The sequence below is a fragment of the Lissotriton helveticus genome, chromosome 10 (genome assembly GCF_964261635.1).
Source record: "Lissotriton helveticus chromosome 10, aLisHel1.1, whole genome shotgun sequence".
In the NCBI taxonomy this organism is placed as follows: domain Eukaryota; kingdom Metazoa; phylum Chordata; class Amphibia; order Caudata; family Salamandridae; genus Lissotriton; species Lissotriton helveticus.
This window is the reverse complement of record NC_136071.1, coordinates 596,672,451-596,698,159: the sequence shown is the minus strand read 5'-3', so window position 1 is coordinate 596,698,159 and position 25,709 is coordinate 596,672,451. Positions and strand designations below refer to the sequence as shown.

Sequence of the window (25,709 nt, the reverse complement as noted above, 5' to 3'; positions counted from 1 at the left end):
AAGGGCAGAACAGAGCCTGGACCAGGCATTACCTAGAGAACTAGGGGAAGAGAGGGATAAAGTAAAGGCTACGGAAGGAAATATAAAAATCCTCTCGTGGAATGTGGCAGGCCTAAAGAGGAAGCTACTTATACCAGAGTGGTCTTCTTTTATGACCACAAACGATATCTGCTTGATGCAAGAAACCTGGTCCTTTGAGGTGAGCGCCAGCCCCGGTTTTGCAAGCTATGACATTCCTGCAGTTACCGGGGGGGAAGGCCGCCCTTCGGGTGGTCTTGCAATATGGGTAGGCATACACATAGGCGTGCAGGCCACACAAGTGGATACAAACTCCCCAGATATCCAATGTGTGTTGCTAACACCTATTGGTAAATCTACACTGGCTATTATTAATATCTACTCCAGGCCTACTGTGAATGGAAAAGAATCGAGTACTATCAAGGCACTCGATTACTTCCTCCAGACACTTGACCCCACAATCGCGATTATTCTTGGTGGCGACTTGAATTGTCAGTTTGAACCTTTGGGTGGATCAGAGTTGTGTGAGGAGGATGAGGTTGATCTGCTCTGGCACATTCCAGCCCCAAGAATCGCCCCGGTTAAGGCATGGACCTCGCTAGTATTACAAATCAAAGCCTTGACCCTTGCAATGTCTCTGCGGGCATGCAATGGAAGGGGCAATAACGAAAGTTCCGGCCTGCCCACATATAATAGGATAAATCGTAGCTCCACCATTGACTATCTTATGTTGGAAGCAAAACACTGGGACAAGTTTAAAGATTTTGGGGTTGTTCCTAGGAAGGATAGCGACCACAATGCGCTGGTCCTAACGCTCAAACCCGGCGCATTTGGATTAACTAACCCTGACTCTGGCTCCAGCCTGACAATCCCTCCACACATCATTTCTAATAATAGGAGAAGAGTTAAATGGCCTTCCTGCCTAGACTCTCCTACCCGTCTCGCAAAAATCTATCAGATAGCTATCCCACTAATTAGCGATATGGGTAATTCCATCTCCCATGGGCAGACCATAGAGATCCACCGAAACTTGGTTGAGAGTCTAGGGGATGTGTTTTATCCGATCTGTGGGACTAAGTCGCGCCGGAACAAAACACACCCCTGGCACAACCACGCATGTAAAAACTCAAAGAAAGCCCTTCTTAAGGCAATTAAATCTAGGGATATCCTTAAAATTCGAGAATCCAGATTGCTGTACAAGATGGCGCTCACTAGGGCAAAGAGTGAGTGGGAGGAATCTAGGTGGGATGAATTGAGACAGGCACTACTCCTAAAAGATTCTAAGACCTTCTGGTTAATTGTTACCTCCTCAGTGGCAGGTGAGAGAGATGCTGGGGTCTCGAATATTGCTCCCATAGTGTGGGAGGCACACTTCAAGTCACTTTATACAAGTCCTGAGATGGAGGAAACTGGGTGTCAGGGCCAGGATAGGTTGCCACAACTGGTTTTGGATCTTCGAGCTTGTGCGCCTCGGGACCTCCGGCACGAGAGCCGACAGCCGGGGACCCCGGGGCCCAGGAGCTCGATTTCATGTACCTGTACGGCCCGGGACCTCCCGCACGAGTGTCGACTGCTGGGGGCCCCGGGCTCTGGGACTTCTCCCTGCCAAAATTGCAGTTCCAATCAGGGCCCCGAGATTCCCATGGCCCCAGACCCACTGCACGAGAGCAGACTGCCAGGGGCCTTGGGCCCTGGGTTCTCGGTTCCACGCACCTGCAGGGCCCGGGACCTCCCGCACGAGTGTCGACTGCTGGGGGCCCCGGGCTCAGGGACTTCCCCCTGTCAAAATCACAGCTCCAACCAAGCTTCCGAGATTTTTATGGCCCCAGACCCCCCGCACAAGTGTAGACTGCTGGAGGCCTCGGGCCCTGGTCTCTCTATAGTGAGTCAGGATGCCCATAATAGGACTCCCACTAATAGCCTAATCCATATTACACTTAGGGAAGTTGAATTGGCAATTGAGAAATTGCTCCCGAATAAGGACAAGAGAATCTGGACAAGCTCCCTGGAGATCTTTTTCGCTCCCAGCCAAAAATCTGGGCCCCATACCTGATGGTTCTGTTTAATGCTGTCTTACAGGGTTCCCCAGTACCTGGGTCCTGGCTGGGAGCTGAGATTGTCCCAATCTTTAAAAAGGGCTGTCCGCTCGCTCCATCAAATTACAGACCAATTAGTTTACTCGATACGACCCAGAAGTTGATGAGCCGAATCCTACTGGAGAGATTACTGGGCTGGATGGAGGAAAATAAAACCTTGACCACCCTCCAAGCTGGATTTAGATCAGGGGTCTCGACTTTGGACCAGATCTTTCGCCTGCAGGTCCTATACTGGAAAACTGCAAGAGTAGAGGGTGGCAACCTCTACCTTGTTTTTGTGGACCTGTGGGCCGCATTCAATCTGGTTAAAAGGGAGAGGCTCTGGACGGTGTTGGAGGAACTTGGTCTCCCTCCTTACTTATTAGATGCCCTAACCCAACTTCATACCGGGAATTATGCCCAGGTGAGGTGTGGGAAAAACGGGGAATTATCTGACCGCTTCCCCGTTACCCAGGGCGTACGCCAGGGTTGCGTACTGGCCCCTACTCTCTTCAGTTTGTATGTTAATGGCCTGATAGATAGACTTAATTGTGTCAGGGACAACGATGCTCCACGCCTGGCTACTGGTAGGGTGCCCGCTCTGATGTTCGCGGACGACACCCTGTTGTTGTCGCGAACATCATCGGGCATCCAGTTGGTTTTGGACGTTTTTGTCTCCTTTTGTGCCTCGCGGGGATTGGAGATCAACTTGGAGAAAACCAAGTTTATGATCTTCAACCCCCCCGAGGCACACCCATCCAAACCCCACACTGAATGGAACCCCACTTGAGCGAGTCAAGACCTTTATATACCTGGGGGTGACTTTGACTGAGCATTTTACATGGGACCATCAAGTCTCTAAATCCTCTCTGAGACTTGCACAGATTATGGGTGGTGTAGGTAGACTCCATAATGCCTCAACTTTTAAACCAGCTACCCCTGCCCTAGAGATATACAGAACACAGGTCAGGTCTGCTGCTTTGTATGCTGCCGAACTCTGGGGACACACTAATGTATGCAACTTAATGAAAATAGAGCAGTCCTTTATGCGACATCTGTTTGGTCTCCCACAAAGCACACCTCTCCTACCATTACGTTTGGACCTGGGTCTGGAACCTATTACTGACTTGGTGGCTGCACGACCCCTGCTCTATTGGAGAAGGCTCTGGTCTGTGCCGGAGCTTAAACCCTTTAGAGCAGAATTTAACACTATTTGGGGACAGCTAAAGAGTAAGAATATACCTTGGCTGGTACATGTCAAGACTCTCTTTTATCAAATTGGCCTTCCTCAACTTTGGGACACGCCGGAGGACAGCTGCATGAGGATACATAGGACTGTACTGGTGGCAGCGGTAAAATCGCACAATCTCAAATTGTTACATTGTTCTACCTCCCTGGGCAGACTGTCAACTGAGTTCCTTACAATAAAAGCCGAATACAGGACGGAGGTGTTTCTGGACTTGGTGCAGCCTCCACTAGCAGGAAAACTGTACATCCAATTGAGCCACGGCTCTTTACCGGTTGAGGCACTGACATCCAGATGGGCAAAAACGACAAAGGCCAACTGCCCTGCCCGTAATTATGCCAGAGAAGACATTGTACATATCCTCTTCTTTTGTCCAGCATATAGGGAAATTCGAAAATGCTGGATCATCCCATTATGCAAAAATCTTGGTTTCCGACACTGTGCACACGCTTGTAGAGTGCTAACTTATGACACTGCCCCTCCCATTGTCTTTGCCGTCTCCCGGTTTTTATTAGGCATGTGGCGGAGAAGAACTGTTTTTATTCACAAGAAATAACGGTTTGCTGTTTTTTATCCTTTACTATTTCTTTGATAACCAAAGTTTAATAACGTTTTAATTTCAATGTATCTATATTTTATCATTGTGCTTGTATATATCTTATTGCACTTTTATGGTCTCTGACCGAAATAAAGTTATCAAAGAAGAAAAGTAAAAAAAGGAGTACTTCTTCCAAGGATTTTCTTTCATTTCGCCTGCAAAATTTGATTTTTCTTTGGTACCAAAACTGTTGGGTCAAACTGTGGCATGTACTTTAGCGTGCTTATTAGTGAACTGTACTATCATTTTTTGAGTGACAACTGTTGGCTCACCCAAAGCCCATGTGCATTTGGTCTGTGGGTATTTGTTTTTTTTTTCTTTCTTAAAGGTATTCAACTTTCTGTTCTTCATCAAGCTATTAAAGCCTGATAAATAAGAATCTTGACCCTGGACTTACACCGGCTCCTAACACATAACCTTCGATCTTTCCGGTCTGGATGTCATCTGCATGGTCTGGGACCAGGTCATTTTAAGGACAAGCTCACATGGTATGTCCCAGGGTGGACTCTCCGTTCAGGATCTGGTAAGAACCTGACTGTTTCCCGTTTTAGGAAGACCACCTGGGGTGGAAAGAGCTTTTTTTAGGACCACCGCACTGCTCTGGAATAGTCTTCCACTGACACTAAAAACCGCCTCCTCCTTACTGGTCTTTCTCTGAAGGTCTGGCTTTTTTCTCAAGACTAAGAGGCAGTTGATTCCTTGCAAGAGAGCTTTCTTGCCAACAGATATGCACCTACACCTGTTTTCTATAGCACTAAGACACCCTCGGGCATGAGTTTCACACTTTATAAATTACATTCACATTCAAAAAAATCTTGAAATGGTCACAGCTGCTCTTTCCCCTCCCACCAACTCCTCCAAACATCTAACTCCAGGAGTCCAACTCGGGTGTCTAGAAGAAGGGCAGAAAGGTTAAAGGCAGCTTCTATGCTTGGGCCTTTCACAGACTAGAAAAAGTCTACAAAACCTCGACTTGCTGCTCTCATACCCATGTCTCTTCTGAACTTCCTCCAGTCATTACTTATGTCTAACCAACCAATCCTCCTACAGTATCACCACGTTGCTGACCATCACGGTCACCTTGTAACACCAACACCAATAAAATGCCTTTACATTATTTCTGAGTGACCAACGCTGTGAATAATATTTCCATGGGCAGTGCCCTACATCACCTGGGTTTACAGTACTTCATGTACAATATAAATATACCCTTGGTCGCCTTCTTGCTACTCTGCCTGTAGTTGGGCCTCTGTGAATCAAAACCTCCCTATGACATATTCACTGGCTCCTTAAAGTGCCTCACATGTAGTTGCAGATGGGTAATAACGCTTTGCAGCACTTCATATTTGAGCATAGCACCGTCACCACACAAAACTTCATGCACCTCACCCAACTCCCCCCTAAGTGCCCATTCTACAACCAACACATTTTCCAACCATGCACTTCAAAGGAGTGCCCAGGTAGCCAATGCAAACCTGAGTGCTTTGTAAACCCTTCAGGGGCATAAAATGCCTGCACTGAAATGGGTCCAAACATCTCACAAACCAAAAAGTAAGAATTTAATCCACAAAATCAACCAGACATCTTGTAGAATTCCTCAAGGATCCCACACACTGCAAATTATTTTTAATATCTTCAAATGCCACCTAGCACAGTTTCTTGAGCTCTACTAGGTGAACTTTCAAATTTACGCCAAGGATGACACACCACCCCACTTAAGCTTGGAAAAGTGTCTGGAGAATCCAAACAACATTAACTTGTCCCAGGACTGGGGGTTACACTGGAAGAAGTAGAGCTTGAGCTTGCTATGCATGAATGGTGCACAGACCGAGAACCTAATACTCTGTTATTATGAGCCTCATTCACTGCCCTATGAGTGGCCCCCAGAATATGGAATTCCTAAACAAGCAAGACAGGCTTAAAGTTCAGAAAAATGCACACATAAAAGAGAAGAGCCATAAAGCAACTGTCTGCGGGCCCAAATCATAATACCTTTAGAAGCAAGGACAAAACCTGTCCGCCATGAGGTCGGATGAATGGCAAAAAAAAAAAAAACGTGAGCCAATCTCCACAAAGAAAACAACTGGATGAGAGTAAAGAAAATTTCAGAAAAACTAGTTGGTTCAAGGACTACATGAACCACGCTACACTCGATAGCTTCACCTGGGCTAGAAATGTCTTCTCCTCTACTCCCTAAGCAAGGTGGGTCTTGTTACTACCACATGCAATCTTGATAGTCGCGCAGCATGCAGGAAAGAGGACATTCAACACCACAGATGCAAAGCAGATTACCCAATGTCGTCTCCAACTAGTACCAGTAATGAGACAACCAGGCATTAATATTCATATGAAGAACCTATCCCTCCTAAAAAAAGAGGGGATCCATCCTTAGCAAAAGTGGAAAACAAAAGAACATAGAAAGAAGAGCAATGGAGGTAAGTGACATCCCTCTTTGGATAATTTGCTGTAAATTTAACTTTTGCTCCAGTTCTAAAATGACTGTCTCCTTACCGAGAAATGGAAGAATGGGAGAAGTTAAGCAAAGGGAATCAAAGTGTCACCCAACAGGAGAAAAACGTCCCAGATCCCATAACCGAGAAGACAGCCAGCACAATATTGACAGGGTTGTTGTGAAAGGCAAGAGCAACCACCACAGAGTTATTCCACTGAAATTATTGATTGAAACTCCTCCAGATGAAGCAAACAAGTTTGAATGAATTGCGGCCATCAGTGGAACCATGAGTAATGACATCTTGCCAATGTGCCACCCCTGAACTAGAGGAATCATACCCTAAGAACTACAGGTCACTCACAAATAACCCAGTTACTAATTAGAGGTGTAGGATGAAACCTGAAAGTGAGGATATGAAGTGGGTAAACTTTGTAAGGACATTAAGCGATGAAGCCACACCAAACGGCAGCAATGTAAGTCGAAAATCAAGGATGCCCAGGACATGGGTCAGCCAAACTAAAGAATGAAAAACACAAGGGCAAAGAAGACAAACCCTAGAGTACCGGACTAAAGCATATGTGTCAGCAATTAACCTGTCTAAGATAAGGGAAAACCAAGAATTCTGCCATCCATTCTTTTCCATTCCTCCCAGGAAGTGACAACCCCCTGGAGGACAACGTGCTATGACCTGCTGATGGCAAGAAAGAAAACAAAGTTAATCATACCATAACCAAGGAAGAATCCCCATACACAACCAAACATCAAAGTGGAATGGAAGATTAACTAATAAAGAACTTTTGGAGATTCAAAAGTTTAATGGAATGAATGATTCATGGACTTATTCATGTAATACGCTGTAATCATTTATAACCAATATACATTTGGTGTTTATATAATTACTTGACGGTTGTATGTCAGTACTTGTTTTTTTTGTAACACATATATAGCGGTGCCTCCTAAACTGTGGTTTATATTGTAATTGTAATAATTGTGTGTTTTTACTGATAGGTAGGATAACTGTGCAAACCACTGAAGGATCAAGTCTAGCTAGAGACATATGCCTTACTCTGGCCCAGCTCTAGGTCGTCTCGGATTCTTAAGGCCAAAATGAACTGAGCTTTCAAGTGTCTTCTACCTGCCACCGACATTCTGAGGCATGCACCTAGAATGAAAGGAAAAGCATTAACCTCCGATGCAGAACAGGAGAGAGGAAGAGCTACCCATCTAAAGGGTGAATTGCTCAATGGAAAACTAAAAAAACATGGGATCACTTCTGGCTTCGGTGCTTGGCCAAATTGTGTGAGTCCTAGGTGAATACTCTACTTCGCCAAGCCTCCTTTGTCTTCATTATCACATATGAGAGCACCACAGGATGTGCTCTGAACAAAAACATCTTGTGTTTGATTTATTAGATAATAATGTTGTTCTGTATATAATAAGAATATATGCCCATGACAACCAATTTTCTTTTTAGTGCACTAATGGCATGGTTGTCAAGCCGTTCATGAATGTTACTAAGTTCATATTTAAAATCTATCACTTGAAATAAATGCCTTACACTGAAGTGATCTAATTCTGCATGCAAAAGAAATACACTTTTTTTTAATTTTGAAGAGAATATCATTTTTACATAATGTTTTTTGCACATAGCAAACATTTTTAGGGCTTGGCTCATACACAGCTATGTTGGTTTGCCCACCTGTACTGGATAGTTCACTTTTCTTTTTTAATAAACCTTGCAAAATTCTTCTCCAACTATTCAAAACAGTTACTTTACCAAAAGGTCCTCTCAATGGAAACCACCATCTGTGCCACAGCCCAAAAGCATTTGATTAGCGACCTAGCAGGCATGTGGCACGGCAAGCATGAAAAATAAGGTTCCCTAACGAGAACAATTTCTTTCACACAGTCTCAATCCACTGACACTCTCAACTGGATTGAGAGGAAGGAAAAGAGCAAGAATATTGTCTGTAGATCTAAAGGTCTCGAAGTACCAGACCTTAAGGTGACTGGTGACAGTACAGAAATTTTGGATCATCAGGAGCCGGGTGATGAAACAAGCAAGGTTGTAGTAGATGGCATCTCAACCCAAATTGACAAAATAGGGTCGTGGGGAGGGGTGGAGGGTCTCATTAAAAGAGAACAAGTGTCCAGTTATAAAAGCCAGGGCTGAAGGATTTCAGTCAATATCTCATCTTCATCTCTGCAAATAAAAACATTTCAAGGACGACATCCGCCTTACAAAGAACCACCTTAAAAGAATGAATGTCCTCCAGAGGAAGCTCAGAGCTACATCCAGAGACAGCCTGTACACAGAAGCCCTGGAACGATGACCAATCAAAGCCAGCAGGAAGTCCAAGGTCGGCCTACCATTTGCAGTCTATTCTATAGTGACAAAAACTGCTCCGTCTCTAGATAACTTTGAAAAAAGATCGAAAAACAGCATTGTGGATGATGTACGTTTCGGCGCCAATTCCAAAACAATCAGCAAGGCATTTGGTGGCAAAGGAGGAGCTTTCATTGTTAGGATGCCATCAATGGGGTAGATCTTAATGTGCGTAGAAAGTGCCAGTAGAGGCACATTTGAAAGCCCCACAGGTGCCTCGGGCCACAAAGGCGCATCTGAGGGAGCTGGAGGAAGATGGAAAACAACCAACTAAGCTTCGGTGAGCACTGTCACTTTAATGGGGTCAGTGTCAGGAGTTAAAAGAGGGAGTGTGGTCTGGCAGCACCAGATGCGAGAATCAGAACACAGCTAGGCATTGGTACCGGGCTCTGGCTGAAGTCAGGGAACATGCTTGCTGACCAGAAGAGTTGCCCTGCAAACTGGCACAAAGTCAAGAGGAAGAAGAATTTCCCATTCAACACATACTTCTTAAACTTGGTGCAGGAATGCTTCACTCGTAGCTAAACTGCCCTTCTGTACCGGTCAAAAAAAAGGGATCTGAAGAGACAACTACTACATTGCTCCATGAGGTTGACAAAACATTCCACACCCTGTCCTACACAGCCATCGAATCCAAGAAGCTACGATCATAAGGTGACCAGGAGGCAGGCGCATGATTCATAATCCAAAGGCAGACACCAACAGAGTCAAAAAATGATGTCTGAGTGTAACAAGAATGACATGTATGAGATCCTGACCTCATGTAGGATGTTTTCCCTATAGACACCACAAAATATTTAATTTTTTTAAACAAAGTCCCAGTGGGTAGCAGCTCTACATCCAAGCCAAAGCAACCTCAGGTCGCCGGGGTGGTGCCAAATGAAATTCTGTGAAGTCACATCTTGTGAGGCACCTAAATCACGGTTGCAGGAGTGCTATTTCAACTTTTATAGATCCAGTCTGGTATCTGGGACATTCATCAGGTCAGGAATCGTATCGCAGAAGTATCCATCCAAACTATTTTTCATAGACACGGAGTAGGTCTGATTCTCTAAAAGTACCTTTATAAATGCAGAGTAGTCTCTTCCCTAGGCCAGGAACTAACCTTATGAATAGTAACTTATCAAAAGTGTTTGCAGCCTCCCCCATCCCACAATGCTGTGTTTACTCTCAACTGAAAAAATACTTTTTGACAAGACACCACAGTTCTGCTTGATTGTTAGTGGTAAAAAAAATACATTCTTTACGGACCCACCAGTGCTTGAAGGACCACCAACCTTCTCCTGTTGGGCCTTCACTTCTGGGTGAAGTCCCCGACTCGAAACAGAAGAAAAACAGAAGTCTGAATCTTATGAAAATTAATCAGAATACCCAAGAAGGTTTGGTATGTCTATGAAGGAAGCTGGGGTGTCACACATGCACACAATGGGTCAAGAGACTGTCATATAAAGCAGACAGGTCAGAGTTTACTGATCAAGCCTTGCAGATCTCCTCATTGATGCCACCCACAAGGAAACCAAGAGGGGTAAAATCCATGATACCTCCATGAGGAAGACGACGTTACTTTTAGTCTGTGGGAATGTATGCTACCCAGAATGAAAGCTTAAAATCTCAAATCAGGCAATTTAGTTAAGGCTATTTTACGTCCTTGCACAACCAAAATACCCCAAAGTTCGCAGCAGACTATGTAGAGACACTCAGAAATATCAACTAGCAACAGTTACGCTATTACCAAATTAGATTGTTTGTAGCTCAACAATTTAAGCAGAATAAAATGCATTGTATAGAATTGCACTTATATATCAGCCGGTCGATGAAGAATCTGTAGAAGGAGAGACTCACAGGTTTGTTCTCCACTACAGGAAAACCGTTGTGGTTGGATGATGTGTCGCTAAGGATATCCACAATGATTCCCACTTTCTCCATCCTCTTCAGACAGGTGACTGGTGCACTCATCACCTCCCTAAAAGAAGCAAAGGGTATCTAAATGATGACAGGGGCATGACAGTAGATCTACTTTAAGAAATTTGAACGTACACAGCAGGAAGCAGATGTGGCTAGTGTAGTAATACGAGAGGGTACTGATAGAAAATGATAGTACTCCAAGATACCCTAGCCTATTCCTCTACATCTAAACGTGTATGCATCTTCTACCTGCAATACTGCCTTACTCCATTCCCATCTGTAAATGCCCACCCATGCTTTCAAAATCTGCTCCAATGTATTGTACTATATAAAGCTTTCTGCAGCCACATGGGTCCCTACATCTGCTACCTTTGAATTGTTGTAGCCTTCTGTTGAGGAAATTAAAGAGTATGTAAGTAGTGCTATGTCAGATAAATGCTCATCAATCTATAAGTAATCTATAAGTAACTGAGGTACAGCATGCTATGAAAGTGAAAAAGCTCAGTGCTTATTCACTGTTCCTCTTGATTAGTAGCTAAACAGACAAAAGCATTCTCTTTAACTTAATAAGCAGCAAAAGAATAAGTCAAAATATTGGCCTGTCAAGCTTCTACATCACCAACCTACTCTAGGGCATGGTTCCCCTTGTTTCTCACCAAAAAGGTATACAGTGAAAATCTCGAAATAAAAAAAACAAATACAGAGAGAAAGAAATACAAATACAATTGAACTAATATAGCCCCATATAAGGTCCAGGGTAAAAGCACAGGGTAAAAGAACTATATGTGCAAATCAAACAGAAAGTGAAGAGGTACCAAAGCAGTCACAGAATAAAAACGGGTGCGGGGAAGAGAGGAGGACATATAGGAAGTACCGGGGAAGCCTTGCTATGTGTAAACATGAAAAATGAAAACAATAACCGACCAAACACAAATTTGAACCTCCAAATAAATCCACATCACTATTATTGTGATTAAGTCACTAAATTAAAAATGTTCACACTGATTCCATTAACATTGCCAAGGGTCACGCTTTCATGCTGAGCCGTGATTACATGAAGAACTCAACTACCCAACACTGTCAACCAAGAAGTCCTATCAAGTATCAAGTCACAGCAGTAACAAGGACCTACAACGTCAGTATATGAAAATCTGACAAAGGGGACTACTCTGTAAAGTAAAGGATTCAATCCCAGTTGCATGTGTAAAAAGCCCTACGCAACTGGTATATCGATAGTAAAGTCAACCTATTTGCCTACTAGGCCAGTTCTCCCCTTATTATATACAACTTAGCTTCATTTTATTTTAAGTATGCACATTCATTAGAGCTATCATTTAAAACAATTCAAATTAATTATATGACGTCAATAGAATGGGTCACTTAACTAACCATCCTAGAGCAGAAGTTAGTTCCCTCTATTTTTACCTGGAGGTGAGGGAGTGTGATGTCACGGGTGCTTCCCAGTGCAGAAATGGAACACTCTGGAGCTGGATGTGAATGTCGTACAAACCCTAGAATGTGTAAAGAATGAAAACATTTCTCAAAGCCTTAGACAATGTTTTTCTAAAAACACTCAATCACAGAGTACAGAAAGGGTTAATAAATCTTAAATAATTCAGACAGCACAGCTTTAACTTATATTGTACAAATCTTAGAAACATGGACTGCAGAAGACAGCAGAAATAGACTTCGTGTTAAACGAATCTTTTAAGACCATCCTACAGATCTATAGTATATATTACAGATTACAGACAGAGCCTTACACTGTACATCCATTCCTAAGATTTTATAATTCTTAGTGGGACACCCAGTTAATACTAAAGTGGTCGTGCATGTTATACACATCATACAGGCTCTGACCACCCCACTGCAGTTACCCATGAAAGGGTTAGTCTTGAATGGTAAACAAATAAACCATCATTAAAGCGGTCAACTATTTGAAAACACAAGACAGTAGCAGTAAATCAGTCCTGTACCGAATAAGTAATTAAGTTACCCTTGAGTGGCATGGCTATTTACTAGTGAATGATCCATTGTTCTAAATCCAAATCACCAGACAACTTAAGATTAGTGCCTCACAACATCCTTCAAGCAAGAACAAAAAATCTCTTACCTCAATAAAATAATCCCCAACAAGTTTAGCCGTCATCAGAACCAGCATGATTGGGAAACCATAGGTGACATTGCTGGTGGCTTCAACCATAATGACAGTCAGACTCAGTGTCATCCTCACAATACCACCTGTGTAAAAGAGGGAGAATGTCATCACAGGCAGCCACCTATTTGAAGTACGAAGACAATCAGTTTAGAAAGATGGTTGGAGATGGCAGAGAGAAGTCCCCTGCTGTGCAACCTTCAAAGCAAATCTAATCCACATAAAAGTTAAAGGTGAAGCTGCACCCAAATGGTTTTCATTGGATGTCAAACACCATATGCAATCTAATTCATCCGCTTGTTATTGTGCCTGCAATGGAGCTTCTATGACTGTTCTAAATGTGGTCACTGGCTCAAACTGCACTCTTGCCTCTCACCGCCTCTGAACAGAGAAATGAAGCCCTGGCCGTGCCTAGCAAAATCATCTCTGGCACAGTAAGCAGATACTTTTCAGACATGTGCCTCTGGAGAACACCATATATACAGTGTTATGGTTCTAATGTTCACCAGCCAAGGAATGTATAGTTTGTTCCAAGTTGTGATGTTTGCATTTTGTATCTTTTTAGGGGCTCTTTAATGCCAACCGGCTCACCATAATTTGACTATTAAGCTGTCCCTACAAAAACCTCTCTAACCCCTGTTCTGATAGAACATCCACTATAGAAGCAACACTGTAAAGGTCTCCGACTGAACAATGATGCTGAATACTAGCTGATGTGCTATGCAATAGGAGACTCCACTTAGAAGCCATTCAGCAAAGGACTTGGCAGTTTTCCCTACTTCTTAAATGCTGTAGTGACCATCTACATCCAGCAAATTACACTCCAGCTAATATAACTCACTTTCAGGGCCCTGCTGGCTATCTGGGGCCTTATAACCTGCTCCCAAGGACTATCTCTTGTTGGAAAAAAGTCAACACCTACCTGCAAACCCCAGCATAATTTCAAGGAAACCGGGATGGACAGAACTGGTGCAATGGGACTATATCAACATAAAACACAGGCGGCTCCCTGGAGTTTGAGGGGGTGACATAGGCACTGAATACCAAAAGGAAACAAAGGAATCTAATCTGCAAATTACTAGTCATTTCAAAACACCCCTGATAATTACACAGCTCCACGATACTCTGCATACCATGGTAGCAGTTAATCAGAACAATAAAGCACTTTACATTATTGTTGTCCAATGGTACTAAATAGAAACCTAGAACTTATGTACCTGGTTAAGCACCCTCTCAAAATAAATATAGTCCTTCGCTGCCACCAGGACAGATACGCAATACGTCTTGGCTGCAGGTCCATAATGAGGAGCACATCCATTTTAGGTGAGCCTCACTCAGAGTAAAAAATATACTGTAAAGTCATCTTAATGTGCAGATCTTAATCATGGGACAATAATTTGCTCACACCTCCCTTCCCAAAAATGTCATCCTGCCATAAAAAACAGGTTCTATGGACCCCAGTTTGCATATCAAGTGTGAACCTACTGGATCAGTATACTTGGATCGTGAACTGTGACTACTGAGCACATCAGCTCAGAATGCAATGCATTATCTCTCTCTCTCTCAGGGAGATCTGCAATACCTTCAAGCAAACACCGCTGGTACATATTGTAATGTAAGAGTGCAGGACTACAATATTATTGCAATTATGTTTGTAGGGAGGGATTCACATCGGAGGTCTGGCTGCTCAGTCAAATAAGCAAAATGAGATCTAAAGATAAAATTGTTGTATGGGGAGTGCACGTCAGGAGCTTCACAATTACCTGGCAAGGTCAATGGTTACAAATGATTGCATAACTATGAGTGTTTGTGGAGAAGTCTCACAGGTTAACAGCTCTACTATGCACAAGTAACCGGCCAATCTTAACCAAGAGGCCCACTTACCCAGCTGGGCTGCTGCTCCCATGAGAGCATACTTGCCAGGGTCAGCCCAGGTCTGAAAAACAAATAAGACACAAAGGAGTGACATCATAATTACTCTTCAGCAAGGCTTCCATCTCCAACAGGTGCACAGAAATGCATGGCAACATAAAAGGCAAACATCTAGGGGAGATAGGTGAGCTTGACTTAGGGGAAAGCAGGAATAAACAATTGGCAGTGAGGTTAATGGGCCAGAAGAGAGCAGGGGAAGAAAAGCAAAGGGAAGCGAGAAAACAAATGGGGACTTTATGCACACTTAAAGAAATGGTGGTTTCATTAACCCCTTCCATGCTGCAGCAATTTTCCTCCATGAGCTGCAAAACCGCGAGTGGATGGGTTTATGACGGCCCCCAGCCGTCATCAGCACACGAGCACCATAGTGCATGACGGATAGGGGCCGTCATCAGCATGCAAGGGGTTAAAGCAATAGATATTTCATCGCAAATCCAAGATATAGCACTACATCTTTAATAATTATGTGGTATTATTTCAGACATTTCAACATACTACACATGCGACACCAAGGGAAAGGCAATCTTAGTTTGATCATCTTAATGACTAGACACAAAATTTGCAATGACATAACACTAATCAGAATAAGAACTCACTCCAATGACTTGGCAAGAAAAAAAGGGCAATCGCTGTGGCACGTGAAGAACCATCAATACATGGCCAAGCGTCAGAACATTACAAACACAGGAACAAACAGTTCTACCACATACACACAGAGAAGAACCTGTCAAAAATGACACGAGACACTCCATGCCCACACCTCAGCACAACCCCCTACATCAAGATAAATCACACTAAAGTGGTGAGAGAACACTCACAACTCCACCACGTATCGAAGATAGCAAGATGCCAAACAGCCTTCCCCAGGCGGCCCCAATTAGAAGAGATGGAATGAAGACTCCTGCCGACACAGTGAGGCCATACGTCCAGCAAGCCAAGAAGAAATACACGATTGTGAACAGGCCAAGGGTGAGAGGATTAAAAGAACCTAAGAAAAGAAGGAAGAGTTAAATGGGCACTCTTTTGGCTGCTCCATCATTACTCTACAAAGCATCTTACACCTTAAACACTTGGCCAGAGTTATGTTCCAACAATATTTAAAACCCAAGAAAAGTAGAGTGGGCAGTCCTCAAACAATACCTGCAGCAACTGAAGAGTGAAACACCCTTACAATGGATTCAGAAGCAGGAGTGAGATTAGATCTGAAGTAATACTCAGACTCCCTCAGACAGGATGAGGCACATTTAACATTGGCAATATAACTTACTCTCTTGATCTAGGAGTACTGTCAATGCAACTACCTTACAGAGAAGAAGAGCACATCATTGGTCTTTCAGTGACAAATGACTTCCTGGGAAAGGTCGAAGTGTGCCTATGTGGCAGACCCAAGTCTATCATTTACAATGACTTCTACTGGCTTCGATTTTGAGTGGCGCTAAGGATACAATCAATGGAAGAGTCATACACTGCGTTAACAGTAATACCCGCTGGGAATTCGATTGTTATCTCTATATTAACACTTGATGTTTCTCTGATGTGAGTAGCATAATGTAGTCTTATTCCCTTTCAACCAGGAGCCTTTGTGCAAATAAAGATAAAATGAAGGGCATGATGGTATGAAATTGTGTACATTTCTGTGTTAGAGGTTTCAGGAAGGCAATGCGCATTAAAAAGCTGTAGACTGGAAGGGTTACAGACCTGCTGGTTCATGGAAGAGGCTGCGCACACTTCTTTCCGGTGTGTTGAAGAAGGCAGTGGCCATTGAATTGTATTCTCCATCAGAACAGAAGAGCTGGTGTGAAATAAGAAAAAGTAATCATCAGCAGTGATGATACTGGAAAGAATTCAGACTCAATTTGGGGAGGAATGGTAGTTGTACGTGGGGATAGATTCAAGCCACAAAAGTGTACCTTAGCAGCCGGCAGTACTGTACCCTGTCAGTGGCACTTGTTTTTCTTTTTTTTAACCATTGTTTATTGAGTTACCAAGAGAGTGTATATGTTACAGACACATTTCAAGTCAATGATCTAATTAGTATGGTTCTCTTTAAATACATTGAGTGTGTTACAGCTGGTTGCTGTGGAAGAAAGCCTTTTTTTTTTTTAAATAAACAGTATGAAATGAAGAAAAAACATCCACAACCACCATCAATGCAGTCCTCCCTTCCCTCCCTGGTGTAGGGCTTGTTAGATCAAAGCATGAATTAATGCTCTCGGTAGAAAGCCCAAGGTACCACCAGTAATAAGTTGCACTTGCAGGTAACTCACCACCCCACAGGAGGCTTGTTAAAGTCTAATTTCTTCTCTCCTTCCTGTCTCCATTAAAGTGTCATTAAAATAGGTTCAGTGCTCGAAGGCCCAGTGGATACATCCACGCAGCGGCTCCCTCCATAAGATAGTTTAGCAAAGGCTACTATAAGATTGCACAGCATTTAATATACTCTGCCATATTAAATGTCAATCTCTTTCCACTGCCAAGCGATTCCAAGGCTGAGAGTGCCACTGACAAACATCCCAGGGGTCTTTAATTTTTCAAGATGCCGCTATAGCCGTCTTTTCGGCCCCCACGCAATTCCATGAAATAAACGTGTCACTTCTCGACTAATATTGCACGTTGCTTTCGTGCCCCAAAAAGCACCTATGCAAAGCTCTCTGGGAGAAGGTGGCCCAAAACTGCATGCAACCCAGCCTGTACCTCCTTTCAATATGGTTTATCTTGGGACATGATGACCAAAAGTGGGTGAGATCGTCCACTCCTTCACATTCTCTCCAACATGGTGGACTGGTTGTGTTGCAATATTTATGTAATTTAGCTGGATACATATACCAGTCATACAGCAATTTCTACAGGGCCTCTTTATGTACAGGAATTTATATAGCGCAAATCACCGAGCGGTTTCTAAGCGCTTGCTTAGGGAACCCGTCCTGGTATTCCCCTGTGAGATAACCCCGGCAGGGTATCCGCAAGGTGAAAGCCAGGCATCCCGCCGCGAGGGGCCGTTGTGGAGATTAAGCAAGCTATTGCCCAGAGTCGAATAGTGTGAACCCGTGAATCGAGTAGGCACCGGAGCGAGAATTGTCGAGTCTTTAGCTAGGATACTGTGGGTGTTCTTGTGCAGATCTTGCAACACGCATGCCCATTGTTGTTCTCCTAGTTTATGGTTCTTAGATGTATCCCATGTACCGGCATATGGGTGAGTGTTTGTTGTAATTGATTTAATAAGGATATGACTCCTCTCTTACCTGTTGCCAGCCTACCAAATCGCTCTATATGGGTCAGGTCATACAGAGCAGCTACTTTAATGGTTGGATGTGATTACCAGTGCTGCAATTATCTGCATCACAATCGGTCTGCCTCCTCTAAACTAAATTTCCATTTACATTCAGTGAAAGATTTAACAATGCCCCCTCGTACATATCCCTCACCATTAGGCATCCACTACTACGCCAGGTGGTAAAGGGGAGCAATGAGAAGACAAGAGGCAATGATGGGTTAAAATAGATGGAAGTATAAGGATAGGGATAGGAAGTCAAGCCCAGTTTCTTGTTTGCTTCATCTCATACTTTTAAGACTGTATTTGTTGGAGTGCTAAGCGCTGGCTTGCCTTTTGCCTCTGGGCTTCCACACCAGATCCTATAGGGATAAGCACTCAAGGGCTCTGTGCATATGGACCCAGGCTTTCTCGGATCCTCTCACACTCCAGCCTGCCAAGACTTGGAGCTGGGATGCAAGTAGTAAGTGTGAACATCCAGAAGGGGTAAGCCTCCCTTCTCTATAGGTCGGTATAGGACCTTGTAGGACACCCTTGGCTTCTCCCGTCGTTCGCTGTATTTCAGAAATGAATAAGCTCTTGATGGTATGGAAAACGGATTGCTGTAAAAGTATGGATAGGGCTTGGAAGATATAGAGAAATTACTGCATTTTTGTTTTCTAAAGGAGAATAACATCTATTTTTTACTAAATCACTGAAAGTGAGTATTTATTAAAAGAGACAACATGTTCTACTTTCATTTTGAAACGAACAAACAGCAACAGAGGGAATTTGCACAATGCAATTATATTTCTTTTTAGCTGAGGTATCTAAAGAACATGTTACTTCTAGTTACATCTTCTCTTTTGTTGCTTGGCTCCATGCTGGATTCTGTTTATATGTTAGCAGTTTCCAGCAGAACGAGAAAAAAAAACTGTTTACAGCACTTATTAGTTTTCTGTTTAAACTAAGAGTTCTGAACAAGTTGGGCTAAAGCACTGCATACTTTGGCAAATGCTGGAGGTTTTATGCCAGGTAAGTCTAGAGAGGCAGCATATGCAACTTTAAAAACAGAGTGGCAAAAAAAAATAAAGACTATAAAACCTTAGGTTTACTCCAACCAAAGTTTTGACATACACCTAAGTCAACGGTCAGGGACTTGCACTCAAATACATAAGAGATTGAATTAGAATTATACATTAACCTTGTTCTATAATGGATAATAAACAGGTTTAGCTGTATTTCAGAATTTAAATATCAATTTTCTACAGTAACTTTTTTCTAATGGTGTTATTTTGGCAATCTGTATTTTGCACAAAGTTTAAACAAACGCAGAACTTAAGGTAACAGAGAACAATTTCATCAGATACTTTTAGACAATGTAGGAATTTCATCTGTGATCAACCAACATACTTTGGAAAGAAGATTCTCTTCCCGGAAGGTCTTATTTCGAGGCATGTAACAACAAACATTCAGTATAAGCTTGAGACGGTTTGAGATTTACATGCTATGCTTCATCCTACATCTAGATGTTGAGCTCAGAAAAGCATGCTGTTTACTTGAAATACATTTTATGGACTTCCGACCATGATGTTATCAAATGACATCTTCCCTGCCACAGTGGAACATGCGAGGTTACGTGCAAGTGTGACAGAATGCAGTGTTTAACACTACTCTTCACTGCAGATGTGGAGGCTCAGGTTTGAATTTAGCTGTAGAACTACTGTTGCATATAGGTAAACCTTTCCAGTATGAATGTATTCTAAGGTAAATGACGTTCAATGCATATGAAGAAACAAGTAACATGCTGCAATGGTTTTGATGCTTGAGACTATTCTAGTTTCACATGCTACCAATTATTCCATGATCTAGAGGCTGTTCTGGAAAAATATTTATAAAAGAATACACTTTTTTTCTTTGTCGGAAGGCAACCGCAGACAGAGTCTACATGACTCATGATGATGTTGAATTAAGCCCATAATACCCTATCACATAACCACCATCTTCAGAAATATTTAACCCACCATCTGCTCTAAAACCATGCAAGTGTTTAAATTTAGGAAGTAGTTTAGGAAGCATTCATCTGTGTTTTCTTTTAGTAGTAACGTTTTTGCTTCAGAGTCAGTAATGCACACCAGCAATACCGAAGACGAACTTAAGACTTGGACTTTCTTCAAGGTGCTGTGCGTGAAGCGCGAGTGTTAGCAAGTCAGCCCCATGGTCATCTCTTCTCATGTACACAAGTCCACGTAGTATTTAGTGAATGCATGAACGAAAGACCAAGTGGCAGCCTTGGATGTGTTCACTCACGACCGTGCCATGAAAGCTCATGATGCGGCTTTCTTTTTAGGCAATTTGTCCCTGATCTAGTAAGTAATGTTTTGTTTGAAAGGGAGGACAACTGCTGTATGCACTGCACAATCCAGCAAACAACAGTAGTTTTGGTTGCAGACTTGCCCATGATCTTTGCAGAATACAAAAAAAATCTGTTGGGACTTCCTAAAGTTTTTTGTTGAATCAATGGAGTTTGTTAAACCTCTCTGGGTGACACGGGTGTTCAAAAGTTTTGGCAGACTTCTTGGGGTCTGGAAGTAAGAGGAAAACAGTAGACAGACGTGAAACCCAAGGCCAGCACCCATGAAAACTCTCTCTCTCTCTTTATCTGCGTGAATTGCTCCTACACTGTAAGCATTGTTGGTGCATGTGTGCTATGAAATTAAGGTTTTCAAAATTTTTGGAAGGCACCCTTATGCTGGAGTAGAACGGTTTATCAGGCAGTAGCCTTTCATGTTTAACCTGCAGCTCAGACATTAACTGGACCGACACAGTGACCGATCTGTAAACACCACCTTCAGAATTTCAGTCAGTTAGCGTGCAAAAGCAGCTGAGCTAGAAAATAGCCAGTGAAGAAGACACAAATTCAGAAGAAGGGTCTTTGATGACTCAAAGGACTGAATTATAATGATTACCATTTTGTCAAATTCTTTCAGATTTTTTGAAGTTTTCAATATTGGTCTATGGAGAAGACTGTTTTAGGTTCGTCAAGGATCTAATTAAAGGTTCACTTGGCTAAACAAGCTCCAACTCTGCAAACACCTTTTGCCTCATGCCAATAAAAAACACCTCATTAAGTGTTTACATAAATTTCATATCCAAGACTGCTCAAGTAAAAACACTGAGCCATTAGGAGGTTGCATAAAATGAACACTCGCCCAGTAAGTGGATGGCTTCAATGTCAATGTATTAAACTGTTTTGATTTAGGTCTCAAAAAGGCCTATAGCAAGACCTTGTTCAACTTCCAGTGCCAAAGCAGAAGAACCACAGTTTATTAAGACTCAGGCACTGGAAATAGATGGTGGTAAATTCACAATACTCAAATCACACCTTAAAGTGCAAAGTCAACAAATATTAGGGACAGCTCATGAAGATTCCCTTTACATGTAGGTTGATAATGTCTTCCTCCAGAATCCCAAGATCACAACGTTAGTACAAGTGATCTCTGGATCTGAAGATATCCATTTCCTGCAATGCCGGGGTCTCTGTCCTATGGTTGACTAAGAAAACAAACCTCACAAATTGTTTGGGTAATTTTCAAAATTAACTGATAAGCTCTTTAGTATATTACTTTAGTTGACACCAGAACAACACTGCTATAATATAACATGTACAGTTGTGTATTTTCTGTCATCCTTTTGTTACTATTTTGACCTTGGTTTCACTTTTGCTGATTATCTGTGTAAATATGACTAAGGGCCTGATTTAGAGTTTGGCGAACGTATTACTCTGTCACAAACGTGACGGATATCCGTCCGCCGCATTACAAGTGGCATAGGATATAATGGACTGGATATTCGTCATACTTGTGACACAGCAACCCAGTTTGCCGAACTCTAAATTATGCCCAAGTAACAAAGCACCTACAAATTCTTTGTTAAGTGCTCTGACAATCTTGAGGCATGGGTTGGACTATAGCTAATAAATTGTCATTGAATTTCCCTACCCCTACTTACAGAGGGAATCACAATTCAAAAGGAACCCTAAAGGTCAGCAGCTTGAGAGAAGCTACTCACTGGGTGAAAAGGAAGAGTCACCAATTTAGTGAGCAAAGAACATAGGTTACATAGGAGGTTGATTGAGGCTTGGTTATTTAATATAAGTTTCCCATAAGAGAAATGCACGTATAAGTGGCACTCCATTTTCTAGATCTTTCCTTGGAGCTCAGCCCATGCCCTATTTTTGTAAAGTGATCCATTGTACTGGGCCCCTGAACTGATAACCTTATTTTTTAAAATCAGCTAAATTATCAATTCAGTCCTTTTTCAGTACGATCCTAACAAATTGACCGTGGACCATTTATTTCGGATGAGCCTCCTTCGGAAATTAGCAACCTAGTAAACTTAAATTACAAAGTAAATACATGTATGTACCTAGTTCAGAAAACTAGGACGCTGATTTTACGTTCTCAGAACATCTCTGGAACATATATCTAAGCCCTTCACAATGATTTCATATCACAAAGCTTGACAGCATACTAAAACACACATGTTTCTATACCTTCTATCTAGGCTTCACTTATTTATTAGTAATGTTTGCCAACACTGTGTAAGAACTATTTTGTTTGCTTTAGTTACGTACCAGCTGTAGGAAGTGAGTTTTACCTGCTGCAAGTATTTGTTTGGGGCATTCAAAACAAATGCAGTGGATATTTTAGGGAGCGACTGGGCCTAATGAAGGTTTTTCCTTGATGGAGATGCCAATTACAATACCTGGAGTGGGTATTCCACAGCAGTCCCTCGAATTGGTTTGCAATCATTTGAGTAGTAGATCAGGAGGAAGGACACTGTGGCGGTTACGGCTGCTAGCAGTGTGGCTTCAATGACTTGTAAGTGACGGCGATGCAAATAACTAGCATGAGAGAAGGCATAAAATAAGTGTAATTATTAAAAGGAAAAACAAAAAGACAATAACATTTCCTCAACTTACTGTAATTCTCAGTCTCCAAGTTCTATGTTCTTGTAGGTTTACATTATTAAATTATACGTTTCTATAAAAGTGAAAGTGTACAACCTACACCAGTCCCATACATGTACATCTGGGCCACTGTGACTTTATGCCCTATTAGAACCTTACCCTACATCTCCCAAGAATGTTGTGTTTACATGAGGGAAAATGGATTAACTAAGGGTTGTGTGTACATAAGGAAAGTTTACATCTTCTATTATGAACTGAGTTAAACATTTGACAGGTTAGACTAATATCTATCAAAAGAGCTTTTCGTCTTCCAGGGTTATGTGGGATGAGGATGGTGGTTTTGGTTCAGTTTACTGCAGCTAATTAAATGCAGGGAAATTACACAGGGGAAAGATATGGCAGGATGCTGGAGGTAGCGGTTCAGTACACTGTGGCTAAATCAGTCAGTGCAGAGATTTCCACAGACAACATTTATCAGAAAGAAGGTGAAGTCCACAGCCACAACAAAAAAAGGTAGAGTTGGGCGGAGAGAGATCGAAACTGAAATCTAGGAAAATGTAGTCAGTCCATCAATGGGGAAAAAGAAACAGAGGGGACATTCAACATGGGCAAGGACAGTTGATATGGACAGTGATGATCCCCATGCTGAATTCAGCTTAAACCAGTAGTAGAGGTTTAGTACATTAATGCTAACTGAGCACATTTCGTAGGGTTTACCAGCCAAACCTGACATTACTCAATGTGTTAAAATACAAGCTTCACAAAAAAAGAGGAACCCCAAGAATTTGTAGGAGTGAACCTGCGATTTGCATAAAAGTACTCATTTATTGGGATTCACTAAATGGCAGTCAGTCTGCCCAAATCCCACAACTGTGGACTGTCCAAAGAGTGGAAAATCCACAACCCTCAGAAGTAGCATAATGTGCAACTTCACATTTCTTTTTGTTCTTCACTTACATGGAAGATATTTCCTATGTGGAAAAATCACTACTTGCTACATACCACAAGCATAGCACCTTCCTTACTAGATAGGAATAAGTTGACAAGATTAACTCACTCTACCATGGTCTATCTAATCATCGAATGCCCCTCCTGCAAGTGGTTACGAATGCTGCATCCAGACTGGTAACTCGAGAGAAACCGTCCAACACATTGTCCAATTCTTAATTCAGTCCAAAGGCTTTCTCAACACCAAAATGATCATCCTATTCTTATTATTCCTCTACCCCACACACAAATTATTCCATTTTGAAGCCCCAACACCCTTCTAATTAACATATTTCAACACTAAATTGTTGAATGCCCACAGGGTTCATTGGATAGCAGCTCAAAAGGAGAGAGGTTAGACAACTTAAAAAAGGTCTGGCTGTTGACAAACTGTAAAATATAAAAATTTTGCCATAAGAAAGTTCTCAAAAAGTCCCTTTCAGATTCTGCCACTGTGGCCAACAAGTCAGAATAGCGGCCCTTTACAAGAAGTTTTTTCAATTCCTAAAAAAGAGAACAGACCTGCTTGGTAATGTCTGAAAATAAAGAGTATCTCTCCCCTTAGCCCACAGGAAACAAGGGTTAAATAGCTCATGTAAAGCAATCAAAAAGTAGGAAGAGAGCACAGAAGATCACAACTCTCCTCAATCAAAATAAAAGGAAAGTGCATATAGAAAAATTGCAAAATAACATTGGACCTTTAGTCTCGTGGAAAACACAGAACATGTTAAAAACAATCTTTTCTTCTAAAAACACAAAAAAGAGTTGACAATGGGTGGAGGGTGCTGCTCTCAGCAACTGAAAAAACAAAAGCAAAGCAGCTAAACTCACAAAGACGCAAGAAAAGGGAGCACTCTTCCCAATGTATTGGAAAAGGAAGACTTATCACTGCTACCATACAGCAGACTGGAAAGGAGGGGAACAAAACTCTCCTAAATTACTGTGCAAAAAAAGGGAGCATCTCCCATCCTCACCCAATAAGAAAATATAGCTGTTTGCCTCCACCAATGGAACAGGGAATAATCATGTGGTCTCAATCAACAAACAACAAAAGAAGAACATACCAGCTTGCTTAAGTAATGGAAGTATAGTGGGAACCACAGATTTCCGCAACAAATGAAACTTGTCATAGGGTAGAGAAGATCACGAACAAATGACAAAAAATACAATGGGCATGTGTCCCATATCGAATATGAAAAATTAGGAAACAGGAGCAACCTTTTCAATTCTATTGTAAAGCAATGACTTTAGAACCTCTTTAATGTGAACAATATTTTAACCTGTCGCAAAGCCAAGCTAACCTTGCTTTCTGGCAGCACAATCCGGACCCATAAATAGCCTTCTGTCTACCTCAGCCAACAACTGAAAACTTCATTCTCTCAAAGGAATGAAACAAGGCAGCACAGGATGTACATAAAATTTTCAACTGCTTCTTCGCTCAGGGAAGTAAATTATATTTCAGTTACTACAAATAAACCACACATACACGAAGGTTGCCATTTCCTTAGAGTAGCATTTGTCCAGTAAAAACATTCATAAGGCTTCTCTGATGCTGCCTTTCTGTGGTAGTGATCATGAGCCACAGATTATCATGTTTCTCCTAATCAGGTCACCAGCGTTTTTGCTTATGGAAAAAAAAACTGGCATACACTGAATGCTGGATGAGTCGCTTGAATCACAGCTGCAACACCCTTAAGTTGAAGGGTTTAAAGAGACGGGAAAAGGAAAAGCAA

General features: G+C 42.2%; 1 protein-coding gene across 2 annotated transcripts in view; it reads right to left on the bottom strand.

Moving 5' to 3' along the window:
• The window catches only part of CLCN7 (chloride voltage-gated channel 7), a 313,583-nt gene that overhangs the window by 33,574 nt on the left and 254,300 nt on the right, over window positions 1-25,709 (bottom strand). For both annotated transcript variants that reach the window (XM_078663121.1, XM_078663122.1), the window contains 7 exons: window positions 22,785-22,923; window positions 16,466-16,559; window positions 15,586-15,755; window positions 14,720-14,771; window positions 12,794-12,921; window positions 12,106-12,191; window positions 10,618-10,738 (listed from right to left, as the gene is read on the bottom strand). In XM_078663121.1, coding sequence (XP_078519247.1) covers window positions 10,618-10,738; window positions 12,106-12,191; window positions 12,794-12,921; window positions 14,720-14,771; window positions 15,586-15,755; window positions 16,466-16,559; window positions 22,785-22,923 — 790 coding nt within the window. The remainder of the gene's footprint in view (window positions 1-10,617; window positions 10,739-12,105; window positions 12,192-12,793; window positions 12,922-14,719; window positions 14,772-15,585; window positions 15,756-16,465; window positions 16,560-22,784; window positions 22,924-25,709) is intronic.